Consider the following 18,386-nt stretch of genomic DNA (forward strand, 5'->3'; position numbering starts at 1 on the left):
CACACAGGGCCTTTTGTCCCTTTCCGTCCAAAGAGCACCCTCGCCGCGGAGCTGGTTACTTATTGCTCACCGGGGCGGGGGCGGGCCAGCTGTCTCCACTGCTGCAGATGGGGACCCGCTGACTTGCACCTCCCCCCGAGGCTGACCAGGTGTGGGAGGGCGGGGGTGAGAGCGCGCTCGTCCTTGAGCCTCTGACCGTCTGCGCACTGGGCGGAGAGATGAGGAAACCAACGCTCCTAGAGGTGCAGTCATTTACCCAGGCGCCTCCAGCGCGGGAGTGCGAGGCTGAGGGAAAACCCAGGACCGCCTTCCTGCCAGAGTCCTGTCACCCAGCTGCACGTGCCGGGCAGTGGGTCAGAGACCGGCAACCCCGGTGACCCGGCTAAGGACTCTGAGGTTGTAAGGTCAGAGCAGTTTTGAGAGTGGGAATAAAGCCCAAGGAGCAACCCTACCCGACTCCGAGCCGCAGCTTGGGACCGGGACAACTACTTTGCCTGGTATCAGAGTGTGGTGGCGCAGGGTGTACAGAGGAGGGAGAAACTGAACTTGGGGGTCGGCTGGGCTCCTGGCATCTGAGACAGTTGGCCAAGAAGAATGAGAGGCATAAAGATATAAGCAAGACAGCAAATGTCTCCAGTTCTGAAAGTACCTGAAGGGGCTGAAGGGATAGATAGTGGAACCAAAAAGGTGGACAAGGACAGAGAAGGAGGCCTAGGATGCTGGGTGAACAGTGTGGACTGGATCTGCTGGACACAGGTAGCTCCTTAAGAGCTTATAAGCTTCAGGGATGACATGATTGATTTGTATTTGTTTAAATCCCTGCTTGAGGGTGAAGGCTGAAGAGCCCAGGAAGAATATTTGCGAAGTCCCGAAGCTAGAAACACCATGACCCGCCGCGGATAGGGAGTAAGGGACATGGGATAGACTGGAGAGGGATTGCGAAGGCAGAATAGACTAGAAGTATAGTAGCAGTGGTTAAGGAGAAGCCAGTGTGATGAGCTTCCTGGACAGGTTCCCAGTTGAGAAGAGTGTGGAAGGCATCTAAGAATCATGCTCAGGCCAGAAACAGTGAGACACATCTGTGTCCCAGCTCCTCCAGAGGCTAAAGCAGAAGGATTCAAGTTTGAGGTCAGCCTTGGCAACTTAGTGAGACCATCTCAAAATAAAAAGGCTGGTGATGTCACTCAGGGTAGAGCACTTGCCTATCAAGTCTGAGTTCCTCAGTTCAATCTCCAGCACCACAAAAATGTAAAAAAATAAAGAGAATTATGCTCTGCTACAGAAACCCTAGTGCCACCTGGGTGTTATCCAGCCCCAGGAAGCAGCCAATAAGTAGGTCCCTGAAACTACACTGGTCACCACATCCCCTGATCAAGCTGAGACTCAGTTCTGAGTCTTATTTTTGGTAGATAGAGATATCTTCTGAAGCATTTGGAAGAGGTTAACAAGATGGGGTGGATGTGTATATCACACCTGACAGGAGGAGTTTCAGAACCAGACAAGACTGGCTGAGGCAGAACTACAGTGATGGATGAACATTCCTAGGGAGAGGAATGGGGAGAACATTGCATGCACATTCTGTGCGCCCGGTCCCTACATACATTATCTCTTTTATCTTCAGACCAGTCCTGTGAGGATTGTGGCTCAGAGAGGGACAAAGACAGGGACTTACAAATTGGTAAAAATCAGGATTACAGCTTGGCACTGTCTGACACCTAAAGTCTACCTTCTTTACAAAACCAGGCTGGAGATGTAGCTCAGTGGTAAAATACTTGTTTAGCATTCACGAGGCCCTGGGTTCCACCCCCAGCACAACCACCACCACCACCACCACAACAACAACAACAAAAAACCCTATGTTGCCTCAGATAGAGTTGTGGGGCCCAAAAAGCAGAAGTATCCCTAAAATGCATTTCTGGTTCAGCACGAGCAAGAATGTCCTGCTTGACCTGGAATGTGCTGCCTTGTTAGTTGTGAGCGCCCAGCCATTGGAGGGTTCCAAAGCTGGATGTGTCTCTGTCAATCATGCTATTAGGAGTAGATCAGATTAGATAGCATCCACATGCTGATGTTTGCCCTTGTGTTATATTTTACTTCCCCCCACTTTGGCTTTTCAGCAATAAATTCCTTTATTCAGCAAAAAAGAAAAAATAGATAATGGATGCTGAGAGCAAGCATAAGATATGTCTCCATCTCTGCTTCCCTCCAAGCAAAGAATTCCCAAACTGTTCTTTCTGTGAACTCATGCCAGGGTCTCAGCAGGACCCAAGGAGAGCAGGAAGCCCAGCTCAGCCCCCCTGCAGAACTTGTTGGACTCTGGCAATGACAGAACTTTTCCCCCTCTCTGCCCAGCTCCCCAAGCCTGACTGGGGACTTGGATGAGTCTGTGGACCATTTTCTGTCTCAGTTTCCTCATCTGCAAAATAAGGGAATTGTGCCAACAAAGTCTGATGGAGTAACAGCTCTTTTTCCTCCTGTTTTAGGAAGACAATTGGTGGAAAGTTCAGCCTGGGTCCCTGAGAGCAGCAGGAAGGAGATGCAGCTGCTGTTGGCCCTGTTTGGAGTCCTGCTGGGGGCACCCAGGGCTCCAGCCTTGAACCTAGAGGCCTCTGAGGAAACGGAGCTGGGTATGACCTCTAAAGTGGGTGAGGGTGGCAGGATGCGTGGGCAATAGGAGGGGACTGCTGACTGAGTAAAGCTGGAGAGGATCCTGGCCCTGGCCCTGAAAAGGTGGCGCAGGGCAGGGCTCAACTACTGAGACTCAGAGTCTGGCTCCCAGCAAGCATCCATCTATCTCTGTCTCCAAGAGAGGACTGGCCTTGCTGGGCTGCAGAGCCAGTGGTGAGCCCCTTGGCTGTGTGTGTGTGTGTGTGTGTGTTTTCTGTGTACTTGGGTATGGCTTAAAACATACAGGCAGCATGTGTGCTGTATGCACCGAGTGTGATATGCTCAGAAGTGTGATGTGTGTCTGCCCTGTATATGGCACCTATAGCATGTGCCCATGTGTGTGTCTTGTACAGTGGTATATGTAGCATGTGTGCCAAGTACTTTGTGTATGACATGCCCTAGAAATGTGGCATTTACTCTGTGCATAGCATCTGTAGCATGTGGTTGTGTGTGTGTGTGTGTGTGTGTGTAGAGGCAGCAGCTTGACCAGCATGTGTCCAAGGTGCTTTTGTCCCGTGTGTGCAGCGTGTTCTTCATATGCAGGGGCTGCCTAGGGTGGCACTGTGGGGCTCACTGGCTTTTACCCTCTGCCTTCAGAGCCCTGCCTGGCCCCCAGCCTGGAGCAGAAAGAGCAGGAGCTGACGGTGACGCTTGGGCAGCCTCTAAGGCTGTGCTGTGGGAGGGCTGAGCGTGGTGGCCACTGGTATAAGGAGGGTAGTCGCCTGGCACCTGCTGGCCGAGTTCGGGGCTGGAGGGGCCGCCTGGAGATTGCCAGCTTTCTACCAGAGGATGCTGGCCACTACCTCTGCCTAGCACGTGGCTCTATGACTGTCCTGCACAATCTCACCTTGGTTGCAGATGGTAAGAGGGTCTGGCAGGGGTTAAAAGGTACATGGGGACTAAAACCTCCCTTCTTGGGGGCTGGGGATGTGGCTCAAGTGGTAGCGCGCTCGCCTGGCATGCGTGCAACCAGGGTTTGATCCTCAGCACCACATACAAACAAAGATGTTGTGTCCACCGAAAACTAAAAAAATAAATATTAAAAAAAAATAAAAAACCTCCCTTCTTGGATCTCAGAAGCTTTCCTCTGTCCATGATACAGACTCCTTGACCTCCAGCAATGATGACAAGGACCTCACGGCCCACAGGGACTCCTCGAATGTGCACATTTACCACCAGCAAGGTTGGTATGAGTCCTTAAGGATTCATGTCCCCACCGTGGCCCATTCCTTACTGTGTGGGCGCTAGTGATCATCACAGGGGCACAAACTACTACCTCCTTCCCTTTCTCCTCCAGCACCCTACTGGACACACCCCCAACGCATGGAGAAGAAACTTCATGCAGTGCCTGCTGGGAACACAGTCAAGTTCCGCTGTCCAGCTGCAGGCAACCCCGTGCCCACCATCCGCTGGCTCAAGGATGGACAGGACTTCCATGGGGAAAATCGCATAGGAGGCATTCGAGTGAGTCTTCTGGCTTCCAAGGCCATCTGCTCCCCCATTTTTTCATCCCCCCATCATCCCTCATGTATAAATAAATCTCACAGGGAAGATAATTGTGAGGCCTCAGTTCTGGTTCAAGTTCCTACTCTGCTATTGTCTGCCAAGTGATTTGACCTTTTAGCCTTAGCAACTCCATCTGTAAAGTGGGAAGACTCGTTGACCAGTAGGTATCAATAAGCCTTAGCATCTCATTCTCAGGATGAGACCATCCAGAGTCAGCTCTGTGCTCTGATAGGAAGCTGAGACTCCCATCAGGCAAAGACTGGCACCGGGTAGGAGAGGTTGAGAAAGGTAGAGCTAAAACTCAAAAAGATTCAAACCCAGGGCTCTGATATTTCTCAGACTCTCTTTCTTTGTTCCAAGGGTCCCTGTCCTTGGCTTGACCCTCCTCAGGGCCTAGGTGGCTCAAGAACAGCCCTATGGACAGGATTAGCTTTCTCAGCCCTGGCCCTCCAGGGTAGATATTGTTTAACGGTCCCATATGAGTATTTCCTTTGCCCTCAGCTGCGCCACCAGCACTGGAGCCTGGTGATGGAAAGTGTGGTGCCCTCGGACCGTGGCACATACACTTGCCTCATAGAGAACTCTCTGGGCAGCATCCGCTACAGCTATTTGCTGGATGTGCTGGGTGAGTGACTGGGCTGGGAAGGTGTTGAGAGGGGGTATTGACTGCCTTAGGTTCAGTCCTGTCCCTGGGGAAACCCAGGCTAGCAGACAAATTGGGCTCAGTCTTAGATGAGTCAAGTAGCTCAAAGTGACTGGTGGGCCAGAGAGAAGCACAAGGGTTATGCAGGCCTGACTTGCCTAGAGGAAAAGTGAGAAAGACATTCAGGGAGAGGGCATGTGCTGAGTTAAGGACCTAAGTGCAGACGGGTGCAGTGGTGCATGCCTATAATCCCAGCAGTCTGGGAGGATGAGACAGGAGGATCGCAGAGTTCAAAGCCAGCCTTAGCAATGGCAAGGTGCTAAACAACTTAGTGAGACTCTGTCTCTAAATAAAATACAAAATAGGGCTGGGGATATGTGGCTCAGTGGTTGAGTGCCTCTGAGTTCAGTCCCCAGTACCCTAAAAAAAAGTGCCAACAAGGCAGTACCTTGTGGGGAAGTCTATCTCTGGGGTATAGCATTGCATAGGGAGGCAGATTAGAAGGTTCTCAAAGAGGCTGAGAAGTTATCCTGGACCCAAAGGAAAAAGGAAACCATGGAAGGTTTCAGGAGATAGACCAGGTCTGAGCTGCATGTCAGGAAGGTTGTCCTCTTAAGCTCTGGGAAGGATTGAGGAAGATAAACAGGGTGATTCTAGGTGCCACTGGTCAGGGTTGACGTCCCGGCCTGGCCCCCAGAGCGGTCCCCGCACCGGCCCATCCTGCAGGCGGGGCTCCCAGCCAACACCACAGCGGTGGCGGGCAGTGATGTGGAGCTGTTGTGCAAGGTGTACAGCGATGCCCAGCCCCACATTCAGTGGCTGAAGCACATCGTCATCAATGGCAGCAGCTTCGGAGCTGACGGCTTCCCCTATGTGCAAGTCCTCAAGGTGCAATTCCTACCAGTATCTGGACCCTGTCCTCCTACCACCTGGGGTGGTGAGGTCCCCAGTTGCCCTCTCAGTTACAGTGTGGGCCCAGGCCTGCTGTGACCCCTGATTGTGTCTCCTGACCCCAGACAGCAGACATTAACAGCTCAGAGGTGGAGGTCCTTTACCTCCGGAATGTGTCGGCTGAGGATGCAGGCGAGTACACCTGCTTGGCAGGCAACTCCATTGGCCTCTCCTACCAGTCAGCCTGGCTCACGGTGCTGCCAGGTAAGCTCCTGAGGGAGCTGGGAGTTCCTGCAGAATCCCACTGTGATCCCAGAGTGGGCTCTGGACTTTTGGGTGGGCTGTCTGTCTTGGTTTGTGGGGTCTGGGTTTGGGACGCAGTGTTCAGATTTCTGTTTGCTTGCAGTGTTGGGGATGGACCCCAGAGCCTTGTACATGCTAGGCAGGCGCTCTACCACTAAGCCACACCCAGAGCCAAGATTTGTGTGTTTAATTTTACTGCATATGACTGTGTGGCCCTCGGGGGTTTGGGTCACATATACCCATACCTGACGTAACTGCAGCTTTCTCAGTATATCCCTATATGTATTGGCAGCCATGAGGACCTGAGTTGGGATCAGGGTTTGGTCAGTCTGACTACTGACCAGTCATTTTCTCTCTGTGTTTATCCATCTGCGAGGGTAGAAGAGGACCTCACGTGGACAGCAACAGTGCCAGAGGCCAGGTATACAGACATCATCCTGTATGCATCAGGCTCCCTGGCTTTAGCTGTGCTCCTGCTGCTGGCTGGGCTGTATCGCGGGCAGGCACTCCACAGCCAGCACTCCCGCCAGCCTGCCACCGTGCAAAAGCTGTCCCGATTCCCTTTGGGCCGACAGGTACCATTGCCCGTCCCTCATTCCCATTCTCCTAAGGCTCTCAGCCTGACCCCAGGAAACAGGGCCAAGTCTCCCACTTTGCAGTTCTCCCTGGAGTCGGGCTCCTCAGGCAAATCAAGCTCATCCCTGGTGCGAGGCGTCCGGCTCTCCTCCAGCGGCCCTCCCTTGCTCGCTGGCCTCGTGAATCTAGACCTTCCTCTTGATCCGCTGTGGGAGTTCCCCCGGGACAGGTACATGAGTAGAGTGAGGATGGGGGTGTAGGCTCCAGAGTGATGCCCAGGGTCTGAGGCTGGGCTTTCTTGATCTCCAGGCTGGTGCTCGGGAAGCCCCTAGGCGAGGGCTGCTTCGGGCAGGTGGTGCGCGCAGAAGCCATCAGCATGGACCCTGCCCAGCCTGACCAAACCAGCACTGTGGCTGTCAAGATGCTCAAAGGTGTGCACGTGGCAGCCTGTCGGGGGGAGGCACTATGGTGCTGGGACTAACAGAAGGAGCTCACAGTGCTGCCTGTGAGCACTGGGGCCCCTGGGATCCTGGTATCCAAGTGACTCTGGCAAGTCATTTCCCCCTAGTGTTACATTGGGTTATATGATAGTTCCTACCCTTAGGTTCATGGAAAAGTGCTTGCAACATAGTCAAGTCTCAGTAAATCTTAACCACTGGGGTGAGAGGGGCTTGATATCCCCCTTGAGCTCTGACCTGTGTCAGTCATCCTTGACCTCATATCTCATTTCCCATGGGTCCCCTAAAAATACCCTTAGTACCCCCAGACTATTTCTAGATCTGTCTCCTTTAGGACAGGAGAATAACTTCTCTGCTTAAAAGTCCCGGACCTCAAATAGGAGCCTTAGATGTTTTGCAGGGCCCACTTAGAACTTGCCCACTCAGGCCTTTTCCTGCTGTCTCCTAACCCCCTCTGCAAGAATGACCCAAATTACTCACTGCTGCTCCCTCCTCCTCTCTGCACAGCTGGGGCCACCTGGTACTTTCTGGGAGGCAGAGATTGAGAAATATGTCTTATGATATTGTTGTGTATGTTGTTGGAAGGAGTGTCATGTCATTGTCACAGGGGCACAGGTCAGCCTGGGGGCCCAGGCCCTGGTCCTCAGCCTCCTTAAGAAAAGCTGGAACAGCTTTCTTCCCAGCTTTCCCTAGCTGCATTCTGCCAGCAGTTCCCTGAATTCCCAGGCCAGATGAACGCTAGGTCCTGGTCAGACAGACCTCAGGGCGCCAGCCTGCTTCCCACCCCTAGGAGCTCTCACCCTGTTTAAGGACCAGTGCCAACCCCTCCAGACACAGCTTCCTTCCTGTTTGGCGCTTTCCCCACTCTCTCCCATTTCCTGGGTGGCTCACTAGAAAGCCTGCCTCTTTCAAATCCTTGATCTTGTTGCATCCTCAAAACTACTGTGAGAGGTGGGGTGTGATCTATTCTTCTGTTTCATACAAGACAAACCTGACATTCAGAGTGGTTCTGGGGATTGAACCCAGGCTGTGCACATGCTAGGCAAGTGCTCAGTGAATGTGTCACGTCCCCAACCTGGGAGACTTGGTCAAGGCCATGCAGCCTAGTGGGGATTCAGGCCCAGATCCCACCTGAGCTCTGGTCCAATGCTCCTTGACCTGTCCCCAGCCCGGTAGCCTCACCTGCATAGTGGCAGGGTACCTGCCTCACCCCAACTGTTGTCCTTGCAGACAATGCCTCCGACAAGGACCTGGCGGACCTGGTCTCTGAGATGGAAGTGATGAAGCTGATCGGCCGACACAAGAACATCATAAATCTGCTGGGTGTCTGCACCCAGGAAGGTGGGGCAGGGGCCAGGCAAGTTCGAGACCAGCCTGGGCAATTAGTGAGACCCTGTCCCAAAATACAAAATAAAATGGACTGGAGACGTAGCTCAGTGGTAGAGTACTTTGCATAGCACATGTAAGGCCCTGGGTTCCATCCCCAGTTCTGCAGGGAAAAAACCAACCTGCCGGAGTCTGTGCCCAGGAGGATGGGGCATTTGGGAAACGCAGCCATAGCCTTTGCAGCCATTCTGTCCCCTCACCATTTGCCTTTCCTCGGCAGGTCCCCTATATGTGATCGTGGAGTGTGCTGCCAAAGGAAACCTTCGGGAGTTCCTCCGGGCCCGCCGCCCCCCAGGCCCTGACCTCAGCCCTGATGGGCCCCGGAGCAGTGAGGGGCCTCTCTCCTTCCCAGCTCTGGTCTCCTGCGCCTATCAGGTGGCCCGAGGCATGCAGTATTTGGAGTCTCGGAAGGTGCGAGCTACAATCAGAGCCCTGGACCCCTCTAACTTCACCTCCACTCTCTCATGCTGCTGACATTAAATGTCCCCAACTTCCAACCACTTCCTCCTTCTCATGACCCTGTCTAAATGGCTGTAAGTCCTTCACAACCTTCCCTGTTCATATACAGTTGCCCTGCAGGCCCACATTCATTCCTCCCTCACCTGTTCCCTATCCTACAGGTGAGGGAGGGAAGCAGTGATGCAGAGAGAAGGTGTGGCCCTGAGTTGGATGCTTTAGGTTCCCTTCCTTGAATTTTGACTTCTTTCTCTATAAAATGGGTGGGCAAGCCCAGCCCCAGGCTTACTGTGAGATGGCACATGCACAGTTTCCAGTTTTCCTGATAAAGCTAAGTCCCCTGTCCTGTCCCCAGTGCATCCACCGGGACCTAGCTGCCCGTAATGTTCTGGTAACTGAAGACAATGTGATGAAGATTGCCGACTTTGGGCTAGCCCGCGGTGTGCACCACATTGACTACTATAAGAAAACCAGCAATGTAAGGAAGGCTGGGGTGGGAGGGGCTTGAGCCTGGTGGCAAGCATAGGGACCCATGGTACTTACACCATGTTTTCCTCCTTCCCCCTCCAGGGCCGCCTGCCAGTAAAGTGGATGGCACCAGAGGCCTTATTTGACCGAGTATACACGCACCAGAGTGATGTGTGAGTTCTAGGATCTGGGGGGGGGGTCCCAGATATCTAACAGTGATCTCTGTCCTACCCCATAATCAGGCCAAGGTTACAGGCCTGGTAGCACATGCCTATAATCCCAGCAACTTCACAAGACCCTCTCTCAAAAAATAAAAGGGGGGCCAGGTGCCTGTAATCCCAGCGGCTCAGGAGGCCAAGACAGGAGAATCGTGAGTTCGAAGCCAGCCTCAGCAACAGCAAAGTGCTTAGCAGCTCAGTGAGACTCTGTCTCTAAATAAAATACAAAATGGGGCTGGGGATGTGGCTCAGTAGCCAAGTGCCCCATAGTTCAATCCTCAGAACAAAAAAAGGAGGGGGGCTGGAGTTGTGGCTCAGAGGTAGAGCATTTGCCTCACACATGAGAGACCCTAGGTTCAGTCCTCAGCACCACACATCAAAAAAAAATAAATAAAGTTATTATGTCAAACTAAAAATTTTTTTAATACTTATTTTATAGTTGGACACAATACCTTTATTTCACTCATTTATTTTTTACATGGTGCTGAGAATCGAGCTCAGGGTCCCACGCGTGAGAGACGAGTGCTCTACCGCTGAGCCACAACCCTAGCCCCTAAAAATTTTTAAAAATAAATAAATAGAAAAAATAAGAGAGACTGGGGATGTAGCTCAGTGGTAGTGTGCTTCTCTAGTACACATGCGTTGTTGGGTTCCATCCCCAGCACTATATACACACACATATATACACAAATGGATAAGGCACTTGCCAAAGTCAGTCAGAAGACCTTGGATGTCCTATACTCAAGAATTTCTTCTGATCGGACCTGGGAACTGAGTGGGACCAGACTCCAAAAGAAGCCTACTCCAATTGGGCACAGTGACACATATCTATAATCCCAGTAACTCAGGAGGCTGAGGCAGAAGGATCATAAGTGTGATGCCAATATTGGCTATTTTATGAGACCCTCTCTCCAAATAAAAAATAAAAAGGGCTGTGGGTGTAGCTCATTGGTAGAGCACCCCTGGATTCAGTCCTCAGCACAAAAAAAATAAAGCCCAGAATCCAATTCCCACCCTGAGTGGTGGGTCATTCCTGCAGTGTCCTCCAACACAGTTTCCAGGAACAGCAAGGAAAGCTGTGCCCCACTGAGCTCTGGTCCTTCCTCCAGGTGGTCATTTGGGATCCTGCTGTGGGAGATCTTCACACTTGGAGGCTCCCCGTATCCTGGTATCCCTGTAGAAGAATTGTTCTCATTGCTACGGGAAGGACATCGAATGGACCGGCCCCCAAACTGCCCCCCAGAGCTGTGAGACCTGGCACTGCCCTTCCCTACTTTGCAGTCCTCATCCTCCCTGATACTAGCCAAGAGGGCAGCATGGACTCTTATGGCTGCTGTTGCCTCCTCTCCCTCCCTGACCCCTTAGCCTGATTGGGACCCTGGGCCTGGATTCTGCACCCTCACACTGAATGGCTCCACCTACCCTGCATCCACCACAGGAGCCCCATAGTTCTCCCCTCCCTGGGGTGTGGGGCTTCTCTGACCCTCTCTGTACCCCACCTCTTCCAGGTATGGACTGATGCGTGAGTGCTGGCATGCAGCACCTTCTCAGAGGCCCACTTTCAAGCAGCTGGTGGAAGCACTGGATAAGGTCCTGCTGGCCGTCTCTGAGGAGGTACTGCTCCTATCCTGTGTCTTGTGATCTCCCTCTGCACGTTCCCCTCTGGGCCTCACCCACATGAATACATGGACGTGTGTTCCCAGTGGCTATGGGACTGACTAGCTCTGTTCCCCACAGTACCTAGACCTTCGTCTGACCTTTGGACACTACTCCCCCTCCAGTGGGGACGCCAGCAGCACCTGCTCCTCCAATGACTCTGTTTTCAGCCACGAACCCCTGCCACTGGAGCCAAGCCCCTTCTCCTTCCCTGGAGTGCAGACATGAACAATGGCCCAGGACCCCCTGGCTTAGCCACAATCAGACACAGCTTTTGACTTTGGCTACCCCAGTCCCCTTCTTTAGGGTGCTGTCCCAGATCTCTAGTTCCATTTTGGGAAGGTCCATCTGGTCCTGGGGTTCTATTTAAGGCTTTCTGCTCTGCCTTGGTCTCCCAGTCCAGAGTTCAACCCTAGTCTCAGGTCCTGTCCTTGCCCTTAGAGTATGACGCCACTATCCTAATGGCCTGAGTGTCAGGATGCTGCTCAGCCTCCTGGGCCTTGGCACTCAGTTCCTGTCTCTGGGTTGGCTGTGCCTGGCTACAGAGCTGTTGTCACACCTCCCTCCTCCCTGGCAACAGCTGAGAGACTAGATGCCTCTGAACCCCATTTCCCCAAGTACCCCCACCCCCTGCTGCTTGTCCCAGCATCTTGGTGGAAGTATTGGCTTCGGTGCCCCCAAGAGACTGAGAGCCTGCCAAAAACAGGAGCAAATGTTCTTTTATAAATTATTTTTTGAAATAAACCTCTGTGTGCCTGATGTCTCCCCTAAGGGTATGAACAGGGAATAGCGTGGAGGGGTCCCCCAAGCTGGGAGTTCTGCCTAAGGGAAGCAGACTGAGGGCTCTGTGCCAGGGCTTGGATTTGCATCCACTTCTGCCCCGGGAGCCCAGGAGCTCACCCACTTGCTTAAGCCCAGGTGTGCCTCTGTCTTTGGGTGTCCTCTGAGCACCATCTTGTGTATGCAATGGTGTGAACAAGCATTCATGAGCAAAGGAGCCTGACTGCCTCATCCATAGGGCGGGACCCTTGTACCCTCTGCACACACACATATGCCTGTATGCATCATGGCTATCCCCCAGGAAGCTGGCATGCTCCCTCCCATTTGCTCCCCTCCCTCATCTGCTCAACATTAACCAAGCTGACCGTTAACACAGCATGAAAACCTGAAACCAAGCTCCAGCCGCTGCCTGCTCCCACGCTTTGCTGGCTCGGGCTTGGGGCTTGCAGGGGCTGTGCCCACCCCACCTCGCTCTGGCCAGTCTCAGGGGAAGCAGCTGGTTGCTGCCTGACTGGATTGCAGCTGTCCCTGCCTGCATCGTCCTTCATAAGGAAGGCTGTCATAGCCCTGCTCTCAGACCCCCTTCTCAGAGGGATCGACTTCCCAGACCTCTAAGCCTAGAATCTTCCTTGGCTTCACTCTGACAGTTACTGTTGCTCCCCAGCCCCTGAAGCTCAAGGGGAGGGCTATGGGGAGGCCAGAGACAGTGCCTGATGAAGTGGGTGGTGCTCTCCTGCCCTGTTCCTGCAGGCTCAGGCCTGGGACAATACTGCCCAACTAAGACAGCCTTTATGGAGCCTGCCTGGATTGCTCTCGGGGTTCTCAGGAAATGTAGCTGAAAATACACTTAGTTTCTTTCTTTCTTTTTTTTTTTAAGAGAGAGAGAGAGAGAGAGAATTTTTTAATATTTATTTTTTAGTTTTCGGCGGACACAACATCTTTGTTTGTATGTGGTGCTGAGGATCGAACCCAGGCTGCACACATGCCAGGCGAGCGTGCTACCGCTTGAGCCAAATCCCCAGCCCAACACTTAGTTTCTAAGGAATTGAATATCCGAATTTGGGGCTGCCCTGGAAGACTGAGCAACAGTTCATGAAGGGAGCAGCTTTTCTTGCTGTTCGGGATTTTCCCCATACCCTCTCTGGCTCACCATGTCCCAAACTGCACTACCCATCTTCCCCTGAAAACTCTTTTCTCCTCCAGGGTACCCCATCTCACAGATGACACCAGCCCAGAAAACCGGAAGTCACCTTGACCACCTTCCTTCCTCCAGGAATTGTATTCCCTAACAGGAGGTAAAGACACTGGACTTGGAGCCAGGATGATGAAATCCTGCCACTTCAAGCACCCACTTGTGGTATTGAGGCCAGCACTGTTACTTATCTGAAGGCCACTTTTTTTATCCAGCATAGTGGGCAGCTCCTGTCCTGCCTATCTCTAGGGATTGGGTTTCAGATGAAACATGGATGGATATACTTATGCTTGGGGACAGTCCCCATAGGTTATGCTATAGTATTTCACTGGGAACTGGCTTTATGTCCCTGAGCATCCCTCTCCCTAAATTAAGGTCTCCAGGATTCCTTTTGTTCACCATTTCCCTGCTGGTGGCTGCAGGGGCAGCATCACAAAGCAGCACTTGGTTTATGCTCCTTCCTGCACTGGCTCCCTGGACCCCCCACACTTTCTGACCAAGCCCTACTCCCAGACGTTGAATCTCTCTTTGGAGGTTCTTGGCCAGTGTCTGTGTCCTTCACTAACCCAGGCCCTCACAGTGCAGGAGAAGCTCATTCCTCAGACTTGCCTGGGGAAGGAAAGGGTGGGGAGGTTAGAATGGGACAAGAGGATGTGGATAGAGTGGCCCATTATTCATTGCACTGTCAGACTCAGCTACCACCCTGTTCTCCCTTACCACAGCCCCGTCAGATGAAGATTATTCTTCCATTTAATGGTGGTGACATTGAGGGATATGCCTGCTGTGGTGGCACACCTCTGGTCCTGGCTAATCAAGAGGCTGAGGAAGGAGAATTGCTTAAGCTCAGGAGTCACAGTGAGACCCCATTACAACAAAACAAACAAACAAAAACAACAAAAAAACAAACTTTGGGGTTGGGGTTATAACTCAGTGGTAGACCACCCGAAAAGCATGTACACGCACAAAGCCCTCATTGCAATCCTCAACACTGAAGAACAACAACAACAAAAAAAAGAATAGGTCTCGATAAAGAAGCTGGGCCAACACCCTTGGTTCCCAGCAGGCTCTGTGTACATTGGAGACCAGACCAGGTCACTCAGAGTGACAGGGGCAGCTGCTGCCTGGTAGTTCCTAGAGGCCAGGAGGGACCCAGCTGCCTACTCTGTGCCCCCTCCCTGCCAGCCTCCCTGGCAGGCACACACTCTGGGACTCTTCCACATTCCTGACATCCCATGTCAGGAGACAGATGCTGGTAATTCCCTGGTGCAAGCTTTGCTCATCCATCTCGCCTGCCCTCCCCAGCCTCTCTGGGCAGCATGGCTACAGCTGGGGCCTGGCCCCCTTGGTCTGCCTGAGTTCTGAGCGGCTTCCAAGCCAGTGAAAAGCACTGGGCCTCCTTCCAGATTCTGATACTTGCTGGCTGCTTGTATCTGTCAGGGCTCTGAGGAGAACAAGAGAGAGACAGTCACCCTGATGTGGAAAGCCCCTGCCAAGGGACAGGAGACAGCTGGCTGGTGAATGGGCACCTGGGAGGAAGGGTCAGATTGTGCATGGGGTGAGAGGAATGATACTGTGACAGAAGTTACCCTCCCTGAGCCTCCATTTTCCTACCCGAAACACAGGAGTGAATGACGACACCCGCTCAGAGTGCTTGTAAGTGCTTAGTAAACAACAGCTGTTATTGCACGGAGATTAGGAGGGAATGGCCTCCAGGACCCTGTGGCTGGCTGTGCAGAGCTGGTGATCTCATTCCCTTCTCAGGGCAGCCCTTCCAGAAAGGCATGGTTGTTCCCATTTCCCAGATGAGGACACTGAGGCTTAAAAGGAGGAAGTAACTAGCTGAAGGACACATGGCAAGGGGAATAGGAGGATTGGTGCTCAGGGCCAGGGGCTTTCTTCCACTGCAAAGCTCATTCCAACACCCTGGGTAGGTACAAAATAGGGGAGGTCTATTTACAGGATGCCCACACATGGGGTACATGGACAGTCCAAATGCTCAAGCACATATGTGCCTAGCCCTATGACCTTCAGCCCCTGTCATCTCAGAGCCCTCACACAGGCTTTTTTTTTTTTTCCTGGGGACACTTTTCCTCTTAACACCAAGCCTACTCTTTCCAGAGCTCATTCAAACCTCAGTCCTCAGGGCAGCCTCCTCGGGTCTTCCCCCCATTCCATATCAGCTTCTAGACTGAGTCTCCCTCACTCAGGGGCTCTTATCAGTGTAATGAAAGCATCACCCAAGGGGCTGGGGTTGTGGCTCAGTGGTATAGCACTAGCCTAGCACATGTGAGGCCCTGGGTTCGATCCTCAGCACCACATAAGAATAAATAAAATAAAGGTATTGTCTAACTACAACTAAAAAATAAATATTAAAAAAAGAAAAGGATTCCCCAAATTGCACCTACCAGGAAGCAAGCACTGTTCAGACAGAGGATGTGCGTTTTTTGTGTGGTGCTAAGAAACCCTGGCCTCACACATGCTTATCTTCTGCTCTACCACAGACCTAAAGCCCAGCCACTAGATAGTGATTTTTGTTTTTGTTTTTTTTTTTAATATTTATTCTTAAGTTTTAGGTGAACACACTATTTTTATTTTACATTTATGTGGTGCTGAGGATGGAACCCAGTGCCTCCTGCATGCTAGGCAAGCACTGAATCATGAGCCACAACCCCAGCCTGGTGATTTTGTTTTTTTTTTTTTCAAGCAATCATTCTGAAACTGTAGCATATATCTTAATGACCCAGAGGGCCCCCACCTCACAAGTTTATATTTAGTACCTCTGGAGAGAAGTTTAGGAATTTATACTTCTAACCAGTTCCTGGGTGATACAAATGTTACTGGAGACATGGGGGCTTTGCACTTTGGGAACAAGTTGGATTTCAAGCACCAAAATTAATTAATTAATTAAAAATTTTAAAGTAAGTCGGGTGCAGTGATGTACACCTGTAATCCCAGCAACTTGGAGAACTGAGGCAGGAGGATTGCAAGTTCAAAGCCAGCCTCAACAACTTAGCAAGGCCCTGATCAACTTAACAAAAAAAGGACTGAGACTGTGCTCAGTGGTTATGTGCTCCTGGGTTCAATCGAAGAAGAAGAAAGAAGAAAGAAGAAGGAAGAAGAAGGAGGAGGAGGAGAAGGAGGAGGAGGAGGAGGAGGAGGAGGAGAAGGAGAAGAAGAGTTTTGAAGTAAAAATAAAAAAGAATTCATTGTCCAAAAATGTTTTCAGTGAAGAACAGGATGCAGCTCAGTGGGTAGAGCACTTGCCTGGCATGCATGAAGGCCCTGGGTTTGATCCCCAGCACTAGGAAAATAAAAATGTTCTCAATGTAAATAAACCCAAACCCTTGTTCCTCCTCTCTTCCTTCCCCAAGAGAAACTCTCTCCATTTTCTCAGTCTTCCTGCCAGATTCCTCCTCTAAACCTCAGTGTCCTCATCTGGAAATGGGGGACAAAAATGCCTTCCTGTAAGGACAGCCATGAGAAGAGCATGAAATCACATCCAGTTTAGTTGTCACTGTCCTTGCCCACCCCCCCCAGACCCTCATCCAGGTATGTGGTAGCACACACCTGTAATCCCAGTGACTTGGGAGGCTGAGGCAGGAGGATCACAAACTCTAGACCAGCCTCAGCAACTTAGCAAGACCCTCTACCACTGAGCTATAAAAAAATAAAAAGGGCTGGGGATGTGGCTTCTTTGGTTTAGTGCCCTGAATTCAATCTCCAGTACCCAAAAAAGAGTGTCTGTTGACAAAAGAGATGAAGGTGACCCATTCGCAGGTCCAGGCACAGTTAAAAGCACAGTCAAGACTATACATACTTGGGCTGGGGTTGTAGCTCAGTGGTAGAGCCTTGCCTAGCACGTGTGAGGCATTGGGTTTAATCTTCTGCAACACATAAAAATAAATAAATAAAACATATGGGCCGGGGATGTGGCTCAAGCGGTAGCGCGCTCGCCTGGCATGCGTGCGGCCCGGGTTCGATCCTCAGTACCACATACAAACAAAGATGTTGTGTCCGCCGAAAACCTAACAAAAAAAAATATTAGAAAAATTATCTCTCTCTAAAAAAGAAAAATAAAACATACAAATAAACAAAGGCACTTTGTCCATCTACCAAAAAAAAAAAAAAAGGACTATACATACTTGACCCCCAATTGCCCACTGCTTCCCACACTCCCAGGACCCTAACCGGGAGGCCCCCTCCCACCCCTCCACCTGCTGTAGGATTTGGCCTAATCCTGGAGTATGTGTGGGAGGCAGCTGCAGCTCTCTCAGGGGGAGAGGGCTCTCCCCTCCAGAGGAAATCTCCTTTTTATTCCCTTGCTACTACCGAAATCTGACCTTCATCAGCACCTGGGCCCCCCGCCCAGGGCCTGGCCTCAAGAAATGACTGAGGAGGGGGCATGAAATCGCCAGCAGCTGAACTCTTCCAACGCTCCCCACTTCCTCTCCAGCTCCATCTCTGTTCACATTCCACAGCACAGTTCTTACTGGGTCCCTGTGCCAGGCTCCCGCTGGTACTCTTGACAGCCTGGCCTGGCTTTCCTGACCTCACCACTCGGCCCTAAGTGGGATGGCTGTGGGTCTCTTGCAGGTCTGGAACCCTTGTACGCTTCAGGACTCAGCTCAGTTGTCCCTTCTCCAACAAGCCCACCCTGTCTAACCTCACAGCACAATCTAGGCATTACATTTCTATGCACCCATTATTGTCTCTGTCCCACCCAAGGTAGGGGTCTCAGGGGACCCACCTCTTGAGAACTCAGCTCAGGGCAGAGTGGGCCACCTTGAGACCTGTCGAATGACCAAATGATTTGGCCAGGGGGATGATGAGGCTCCTGCCAGGGAAGTACTTTGGGGAGGCTCTGCCCTTAATAGCTGAGGCTTCCAGGAAATCAGGGGTCCCAGTCCTCTTTCCTGAGAGGAAGAGGAGAAGGGCTGGCTGGCAGAAAGATAAAAAGAATTTTTTTTTCCAAGAAGAGAAAAGCTGGGTGTGGTGGAGCACGCTTGTAATCCCAGCTGAGGCAGGAGAATCAAGAGTTCAAAGCCAGCCTCAGCAACAGCAAGGCACTAAGCAACTCAGTGAGATGAGACCTTGTCTCTAGTAAAATACAAAATAGGGCTGGGGATGTGGCTCAGTGTTCAAGTGGCCCTGAGTTCAATCCCTGGCATAAATATATATATATATAT

At 51.7% G+C, this 18,386-nt stretch overlaps 1 protein-coding gene across 2 annotated transcripts; it reads left to right on the plus strand.

Moving 5' to 3' along the window:
- The first annotated feature begins 265 nt into the window (after positions 1-265).
- Positions 266-16,182, plus strand: Fgfr4 (fibroblast growth factor receptor 4). 2 transcript variants are annotated; one of them, XR_007343413.1, is made up of 19 exons: positions 266-404; positions 2,484-2,627; positions 3,265-3,528; positions 3,770-3,850; positions 3,965-4,131; positions 4,675-4,798; positions 5,514-5,704; positions 5,833-5,971; positions 6,392-6,585; positions 6,670-6,815; positions 6,896-7,017; positions 8,275-8,385; positions 8,651-8,841; positions 9,242-9,364; positions 9,457-9,527; positions 10,682-10,819; positions 11,081-11,186; positions 13,212-13,303; positions 13,923-16,182. XR_007343413.1 is itself a non-coding variant. In XM_015488527.2 (18 exons), the coding sequence occupies exons 2-18, from the start codon at positions 2,537-2,539 to the stop codon at positions 11,454-11,456; spliced, it is 2,406 nt and encodes an 801-aa protein (XP_015344013.1). In that variant the 5' UTR covers positions 268-404; positions 2,484-2,536; the 3' UTR covers positions 11,457-11,972. The 2 variants fall into 2 exon arrangements, 1 of the variants encoding a protein (XP_015344013.1); XM_015488527.2 differs by lacking the exons at positions 13,212-13,303; positions 13,923-16,182 and adding an exon at positions 11,310-11,972 and having other exon boundaries at positions 268-404.
- The last annotated feature ends 2,204 nt before the right edge of the window (positions 16,183-18,386 follow it).

The sequence above is a fragment of the Marmota marmota genome, unplaced genomic scaffold (assembly GCF_001458135.2).
Source record: "Marmota marmota marmota unplaced genomic scaffold, marMar, whole genome shotgun sequence".
NCBI lineage: Eukaryota > Metazoa > Chordata > Mammalia > Rodentia > Sciuridae > Marmota > Marmota marmota.